Consider the following 9,408-nt stretch of genomic DNA (forward strand, 5'->3'; position numbering starts at 1 on the left):
TTCTAAAAAATTTAATTTTTACAAAATTTTCTACAGAAATAAAGTTTTGACAAAATTTTCTATAGAAATAAAATTTTGCCAACATTTTCTATAAAAGTAAAATTTTTACAAATTTTCTATAGAAATAAAGTTCTGACAAAATTTTCTATAGAAATAAAATTTTGGCAAAATTTTCTATAGAAATAAAATTTTGACAAAATTTTCTATAGAAATAAAATTTTGACAAAATTTTCTATAGAAATAAAATTTTGACAAAATTTTCTATAGAAATAAAATTTTGACAAAATTTTCTATAAAAATAAAATTTTGACAAAATTTTCTATAGAAATAAAATTTTGACAAAATATTCTATAGAAATAAAATTTTGACAAAATTTTCTACAGAAATAAAATTTTGACAAAATTTTCTATAGAAATAAAATTTTGACAAAATTTTCTATAGAAATAAACTTTTGACAAAATTTTCTATAAAAATAAAATTTTCTATAGAAATTAAATTTTGAAAAAATTTTCTACAGAAATAAAATTTTGAGAAAATTTTCTGTAGAAATAAAATTTTAACGATATTTTCTATAGAAATAAAATTTTGTAAAAACTTTTGAAAAAATTTTCTATAGAAATAAAATTTTGAAAAAATTTTCTATAGAAATAAAATTTTGACAAAAATTTCTATATAAACAAAATTTTGAAAAAGTTTTCTATAGAAATAAAATTTTGTAAAAACTTTCTATATAAATCAAATTTTGAAAAAATTTTCTATAGAAATAAAATTTTGACAAAATGTTCTATAGAAATAAAATTTTGAAAAAAAAGTCTATAGAAATAAAAATTTAACAAAATTTTCTATAGAAATAAAATTTTGACAATTTTTTCTATAGAAATAAAATTTTGACAAAATTTTCTACAGAAATAAAATTTTTGACAAAATTTTCTATAGAAATAAAATTTTGACAAAATTTTCTATAGAAATAAAATTTTGAGAAAATTTTCTGTAGAAATAAAATTTGAATAGAAATAAAATTTTAACAAAATTTTCTATAGAAATAAAATTTTGACAAAATTTTCTATACAAATAAAATTTTGTAAAAACTTTTGAAAAAATTTTCTATAGAAATAAAATTTTGAAAAAAATTTCTATATAAACAAAATTTTGAAAAAATGTTCAATAGAAATAAAATTTTGACAAAAATTTCTATATAAACAAAATTTTGAAAAAATTTTCTATAAAAATAAAATTTTGTAAAAACTTTCTATATAAATAACATTTTGAAAAAAATTTTCTATAGAAATAAAATTTTGACAAAATGTTCTATAGAAATAAAATTTTGAAAAAAATTCTATAGAAATAAAAATTTAACAAAATTTTCTATAGAAATAAAATCTTGACAATTTTTTCTATAGAAATAAAATTTTGACAATTTTTTCTATAGAAATAAAATTTTGACAAAATTTTCTACAGAAATAAAATTTTTGACAAAATTTTCTATAGAAATAAAATTTTGACATAATTTTCTATAGAAATAAAAATTTGACAAAATTTTCTATAGAAATAAAATTTTGACAAAATTTTCTATAGAAATAAAATTTTGACAAAATTTTCTATAGAAATAAAATTTTGACAAAATTTTCTATAGAAATAAAATTTTGATAAAATTTTCTATAGAAATAAAATTTTGACAAAATTTTCTATAGAAATAAAATTTTGACAAAATTTTCCATAGAAATACAATTTTGACAAAATTTTCTATAGAAATACAAATTTTGACAAAATTTTCTATAGAAATAAAATTTTGACAAAATTTTCTATAGAAATAAAATTTTGACAGAAATAAAATTTTGACAAAATTTTCTAAAGAAATAAAGTTTTGACAAAATTTCCTATAGAAATAAAATTTTGACATAATTTTCTATAGAAATTAAATTTGACAACATTTTCTATAGAAATAAAATTTTGACAAAATTTTCTATAGAAATACAATTTTGACAAAATTTTCTATAGAAATAAAAATTTAATAAAATTTTCCTTTGAAATGAAATGTTGACAAAATTTTCTATAGAAATAAAATTTTGACAAAATTTCTTTAGAAATAAAATTTTGACAAAATTTTCTATAGAAATAAAATTTTGACAAAATTTTCTATAGAAATAAAATTGTGAAAAAATTTTCCATAGAAATGAAATGTTGACAAAATTGTCTATAGATGTAACCTGAATTTATTTGCTCTTTTATAAGAGTAACAAAATAGTTTTTGGTGGGTCAGGAATATACACATGAAAATGTTGAATATGAATTTGTTCATAAATTTGGAAATTTTTATTAGTTTATTGACTTTTCCCTAAAATAGATTAACTTTCATACACTGAAAAAAAACTCCGATATCACAAAACTAAGTAAATATTTTTCGACAAATTCATGAAAATTTATTAGACAATATTAATTTTTTCACTTGTTAAAGAAAATTTTTGAGGAAAAAAATTGGGGTTCAAAATTGCAAGAATGTCTTTAAAGCCATACGAAGTTTAAGATGGGCGAATTTGTAAATTTATAAATTTAAAGAAAAAATGAACTATTTTGTGAGAAGTACGAATTTCGTAAATCTTTATGTTTTATTTGTGAATAATTTTTTCCCATTTTTTAGTTCAGGTAACTAAAGCATGCAAAAAATTATTGGAGTAAAGGAAACTTTTTCCAAACATAATAATTCCATGAACTAAAATAAAGCTAAAATGGCTTTAGTGAAATAGAGGGTTCACTTTTTTTTACATACATATTCTGCGTCGTAGTGAATTTCTGAGTCGATCTAGCGATGTCCGTCCGTCCGTCTATTAGGTATAGCCCCATATAATCCGGTACAAAGATTGGGCTTGCGAAGCTTCTTGGAGGAGCAAATGTCTTCCGATCATGTTCAAATTTGATACGCGAAGTTAGTATATGCCCTCAAACAACCATGCAAAAGTCCATATTGGTTCACTCTTATATATAGCGTGTTGAAATTCTCAGTGGATCTAGCGATATCCGTCCCTCCATTCGGCTGTCCGTCCGTCGTCTGGTGAAATCTCGCTAACTTCCGAATGAAACAAGGTATCCATTTGAAACTTGGCACAAGTAGTTGTTATTGATGTAGATCGAACGGTATTGCAAATGGGCCATATCGGTTCACTTTTTTGGTACAGCTCCCATAGATCACAGTCTTTAGTGGAAGTTTGTAAGCAATCCATGGATGAGGGAGGGTACATATGATTCGGCGTGGCTGAACTTTCAACCTATATACTTGTTTTACCTAAATATTCAAAATTTTTCCTAATTTAAAGATTCTTTCTTAAGGCCAGCTACAGATTTCAAAAAAAAATATTTTCCTTAAAAAAATAATATGAAGCAGCTAAAAAAAAATTGGTCCTAAAAGTTATAAAGGATACATAGGTTAGGTTAGGTTAGGTGGCAGCCCGATGTATCAGCCTCACTTAGCCTATTCAGTCCATTGTGATACCACAGTGGTGAACTTCTCTCTTATCACTGAGTGCTGCCCGATTCCATGTTAAGCTCAATGAGAAGGGACCTTCTCTTTATAGCCGAGTCCGAACGGCGTTCCACATTGCAGTGAAACCACTTAGAGAAGCTTTGGAACCCTCAGAAATGTCACCAGCATTACTGAGGTGGGATAATCCACCGTTGAAAAACTTTTTGGTGTTCGGTCGTAGCAGGAATCGAACCCACGACCGGTCATGCTAACCATTGCACCACGGTGGCTCCCTAAAGGCTACATAATTCTGCTGAAAGTTTCATTAACACAATGAATATGTTCATTTACATTATGAAATGTTTCTCATTCATAATTATGAAGAAAAATTGCATTGTATTTATGAAATTTGTATCGTTGCATAATTTTTTATGATTTTTTTTTTTTATATTAGGAAATTTTCTTCTACCAGTATAACAGTATATACTAAGTAAAATAATAAAACATTTCTCTTAATCTAAATTTGATTTATTTTTCTTTACATTTTTTTTTTTTTGAATTTTCTACTTTAAGGGTTCCCCTTAAACGCGGCATGGCCTTCTCCAGTTCCATTAAATATCCACCATTACTGAAGACACGCAATATAACATCACAGAATAGCATTAATTGGCATCAAATACCAGCCACACCCACACCAACAAGCCCCCAATCGCAACATACATCACCCAGCCGACAGGCTTTGATACCAACACCGGATACTGTGAGTGTGACCAGTAACAATAGTAGTAGTAATCCGACTGTGAATAATCTAACGGAAGGTGATTTACCCAGCGGAAGTGCAGCCCAATTGCTACAGCAGGTACAAGCAGCAGTGAATCCAATAATTTTGTCAACCCAACTATCGAATTCAACTGAAACGGACGTTTGATTCTTTTTCAAAAGGAAGAAAAGTAAATTTTTAAAAAAATAACAAGAAGGGAAATGAAAATTAAATTTAAATTAATTTTTTTTATATATACAAAAATATGAAGAAAATCAATGGAAATATTTTATGGTAAAACAAAATCAGATTTTCTAGCATCTAAGATGTATGAGTACTTCCGATTATAAAGAAACAAAATAAAAAAATAAACAGAGTTGATAAAGAAAAAGCTTTCAAGTAAATGATGAAAACAACCCCCCCCCCTCACATTGAAAAGGAATAAATAAATAAAACTTAATTTTAAATAAATATATAGGTATTCCAAAAAGATATCAATATAGCATAGATGAAATTTTTAACTCATCCATAAGAATAGGAGTAGTTTAAAAAAACCAAAATAAAAAAACTATATAACACATATTTAGAAAAAAAAACAGAACTTAGGGTTAAATAAAAAATCTAGTTTTTATAAAAATCTAGTAACCACCATTAATGTTTTTTACAAAGAAATCAGAGATTCTAGAGATCTCTTTTGCTTAAGCTACCAAAAAAGCTAAAAAATACACAAGTCCGATTAAAACAAAAAAGTCATATCATGTGTCATAATTTAAAAATAACGTTTTTTTTCTTAATTATTATTATTTTTTTAATTTTACTAAGTTGTTCTAATATATATAAAATCTTCCTTTGTAAATTTGTTTCTATAAATTATTATTTTCTGTACAAATACATTTCTTTTTATTATTTTCTTTTTATCAGAAGATTTACAAAATTTTCCTATATTCTTTTTTTGTTTTTGGATAAAAAATAATGGTTCTTTTTGTAAAGTTTTATATTTAAAGGAAGTATCCGTTTTCTCATACTCCGACAGGTATTTAATGTTATTTATAAGCTTTAAATAAAAATAAACCCAGTAAAAACCCTTAAGCCGAAAAACAAAATCTTACCACACACACACAAAAAATTCTGATTCACAACACGAAATTAATTGATCCAATTAATTTTTTAATTGAAATGTCTTCAATCACAGAAATGATAGAATCAATTAAAAAATTATTTGAAAGTCAATTAAAAAAGCACTAACTTATAATACCCTGTTCCACAGTGTGGCGCCGGGTATAATAATTTGATACTATCAATTTTTGTGATTGATTTTTGTTTCAATTAAAAAAATTGTTGAATCAATTAGATTTTTAATTGAATATTTTTTGAAACTCAATTAAGACTTTAATTGAAAAAAATTTCGTCAAAAATTTTTTCTCTGCAGAAGCAATGAATTTCACATGGGCTTGTTCTAAGGGCGAAAATCATCATTTTTAAGCACCCACTTTATTGATCGATTTATTCACAGAAATGATTGTATCAATTAAAAAATTAATTGAATTAATTGAATTGAATTAATTTTTTAATTGATCCAATTAAAATGTTAATTGATACTATTAATTTTTGTGATTGATTTTTGTTCCAATTAAAATATTTGTTGAACCAATTATATTTTTAATTGAATATTTTTTTAATTCAATTAAAATTTTAATTGGAAAAATTTTTGCGACATTTTTTCTGTGTATTTTCTGCAAAATCTGACCAGAAGCAATGAATTTCACATGGGTTTGTTCTAAGCGCATTTATTCTTCCAATATGATGTGGTGCTTCTTCAATATTTCGTTTGAAAAAAAAATATGCCCAGAAAAAATATTTTTTCTCTTAAATGACGAAATTAATTGAACCAATTAATTTTTAATTGAAATGTCTTTAATCACACACAGAAAAAAATTTCAAGAAAATTTTTCCAATTAAAAACTTAATTGAGTTTTAAAAAATATCCAATTAAAAATTTAATTGATTCAATAAATTTTTTAATTGAAACAAAAATCAATCACACACAGAAAAAAATTTCACGAAAATGTTTCCAATTAAAAACTTAATTGAGCTTTAAAAAATATCCAATTAAAAATTTAATTGATTCAATAAATTTTTTAATTGAAACAAAAATCAATCACAACAATTAATAGTATCAATTAACATTTTAATTGGATCAATTAAAAAATTAATTGACTTTCAATTAATTTTTTAATTAATACAATCATTTCTGTGATTGAAGACATTTCAATTAAAAATTAATTGGAACAATTGATCCAATGATTAAACACAAAAAATATTTTTTGTGTGCAGAAATGATTGAAGTCGATTAAAAAAAAATATTAATTGTTTCCAATAAAAAATTAATTGCTCCAATTAATTTTTGTGATTGATTTTTGTTTCAATTCAAATTTTTCTTGAACCAATTAAAATTTTAATTGGAAAAATGTTGGTGATATTTTTTCTGTGTATTTTCTGCAAAATCTGACCATAAGCAATGAATTTCACATGGGCTTTTTCTTAGGGCGAAACTTACCCTTTTATGCACTCACTTTATTGATTACACATTTTTTCTTCCAATATGATGTGATCCTTTTTCAATATTTCAGATTTCGTTTGAAAAAAAAAACAATTAAAAACTTAATTGAGTTTTAAAAAATATCCAATTAAAAATTTAATTGATTCAATAAATTTTTTAATTGAAACAAAAACCAATCAACAATTAATAGTATCAATTAACATTTTAATTGGATCAATTAAAAAATTAATTGACTTTCAATTAATTTTTTAATTGATACAATCATTTCTGTGATTGAAGATGTTTCAACTAAAAATTAATTGGATCAATTGATCCAATGATTGAACACAAAAAATATTTTTTTGTGTGCAGAAATGATTGAAGTCGATTAAAAAAAAATATTAATTGTTTCCAATAAAAAAATAATTGTTCCAATTAATTTTTGTGATTGATTTTTGTTTCAATTCAAATTTTTCTTGAACCAATTATATTTTTAATTGAATATTTTTTTTAAATTCAATTAAAATTTTAATTGGAAAAATTTTGGTGATATTTTTTCTGTGTATTTTCTGCAAAATCTGACCAGAAGCAATGAATTTCACATGGGCTTGTTTTTAGGGCAAAAATTTCCTCACTTTATTGATTAAACATTTATTCTTCAAATATGATGTGATCCTTTCTCAATATTTCAGATTTCGTTTGAAAAAAAAAACAAGTATGCACAGAAAAAAATATTTCACGAAATTAATTGATTCAATTAAGTTTTAACTGAAATGTCTTCATTCACAGAAATGATTAAAGTCCTTTAAAAAAAATAATTGTTTCCAATTAACACATTAATTGTTTCCAAAAGAAAAATTAATTGATACAATAAATTTTTATGATTGTTTCTTGTTTCAATAAAAAAATTTGTTGAACCAATTAAATTTTTTATTGAATATTTTTTAAAACTCAATTAAGACTTTAATTGGAAAAATTTTCGTGACATTTTTTTTAGGTAAAACAAACATGAACTGAAATGGCTTAAATATTTTCAATTCAATTCATTTAAATTATCATCCGACTTCTATACCAGTAATTACCCTTCAAATAATACACTCACAAAACAGGAAATATTTTCCAATAATATTAAAAACCTACCTAGAGAACCGTTATGATTTTTTTTCATATAAAAAAAAGAAATTTTCAAAAATTGTGTTTTTACATAATTTCATTTGTTTTTAAAAAACATCATGCATAAGATTAAATTCTATAGAAAAAATACACCTTCTTCTAAATATTAAACAGTATTTATGTTATATAATTGGGCTAAGTGATAACACCTTACACATATGATTACCTAAGTCATACATGCAAACAATAAAATATACAATTTAAATTCTGATTTATTTCATCCAAAGGTTTATGCACCATTCATACTATTTTTTCGTTCAATAAGGTCGGTATCCACCATTTCGAGACACCATGGCCACACCTTGTGGTATAAGGGGTACTGCAGTTAATTTATGTTATCTGATGGCTTGGAGAAATTATGAGATGCACTTCAGACACCGGCATTTTGTATAGTGTGAACGAATAAAATTATAGTGTGAACGGTGCATTATAAAGGCATTACAGTTTTGTCTTATGGGATATTAAAATTGAAAAAGTTTGGGTATACTACTACAGTTCTTTAAATTTTGTATATGTCAACACCGATTTTAAGTAAGAAAGAATTGATATCAGCATTCACATTATACATAATAGAAAACTTTGTGATTTTTTTTCTAAAGAAAATTTTATCAAAATTTCATTTTTGTTGTCAAAATTTTATTTCTATAGAAAATTTTATAAAAATTTCATTTCTATAGAAAATTTTGTCAAACTTTTATTTCAGTAGAATATGTTGTCAAATTTTATTTCTATAGAAAATTTTGTCAATTTTTTTGTTTTTTTAATTTTGTCAAAATTTTATTTCCATCGAAAATTTTGTCATAATTTTATTTCCATAGAAAATTTTGTCAACATTATATTTCTATAGAACATTTTGTCAAAATTTTTACTTCTATAGAAAATTTTTATCAAAATTATGTTTCTATAGAAAATTTTGTCAAAATTTTTACTTCTATAGAACATTTTGTCAACATTATATTTCTATAGAAAATTTTGTAAAAATTTTATTTCTATAGAAAATTTTGTTTCAATAGAAAATTTTGAAAAAATTTAATTTCTATTGGACCTTTGTAAACATTTAATTTCTATAGAAAATTTTCTCAAAATTTTATTTCTACATAAAATTGTCTAAAAATTTTACTTCTATAGAAAATATTGTAAAAATTTTATTTCTATAGAAAATTTTGTCAAAATTTAATTTCCATAGAAAATTTTGTCAACATTTTACTTCTATAGAAAATTTTTTAGACCTTTTTTTTTAAAAAAATTTTGTCAAAATTCTATTTCTATGGAAAATTTTATAAAAATTTCATTTCTATAGGAATTTTGTCACAAAAATTGTTTTTTTGTTAAAATTTTATTTCTATAGAAAATTTGGTAAATTTTTTTTTATAGAAAGTTTTGTCAACAGGATTTATCATAATTCCATTTCCAAAGAAAATTTTGTCAAATTTCCATTTCCAAAGAACATTTTGTCAAAATTTTATTTCCACAGAAAAT

The 9,408-nt window shown here is 23.2% G+C and overlaps 1 protein-coding gene across 6 annotated transcripts in view; it reads left to right on the forward strand.

Annotated features, from left to right (window-relative positions):
- The window catches only part of LOC142235152 (uncharacterized), a 454,428-nt gene extending 449,820 nt beyond the window's left edge, over positions 1-4,608 (forward strand). For all 6 annotated transcript variants that reach the window (XM_075306408.1, XM_075306405.1, XM_075306406.1 and 3 more), the window contains one exon: positions 4,031-4,608. In XM_075306408.1, the coding sequence (XP_075162523.1) occupies positions 4,031-4,385 (355 nt within the window). In that variant the 3' untranslated portion in view covers positions 4,386-4,608. The remainder of the gene's footprint in view (positions 1-4,030) is intronic.
- Positions 4,609-9,408: the final 4,800 nt, after the last annotated feature.

This window comes from Haematobia irritans, chromosome 4 (genome assembly GCF_050003625.1).
Source record: "Haematobia irritans isolate KBUSLIRL chromosome 4, ASM5000362v1, whole genome shotgun sequence".
Lineage (NCBI taxonomy): Eukaryota > Metazoa > Arthropoda > Insecta > Diptera > Muscidae > Haematobia > Haematobia irritans.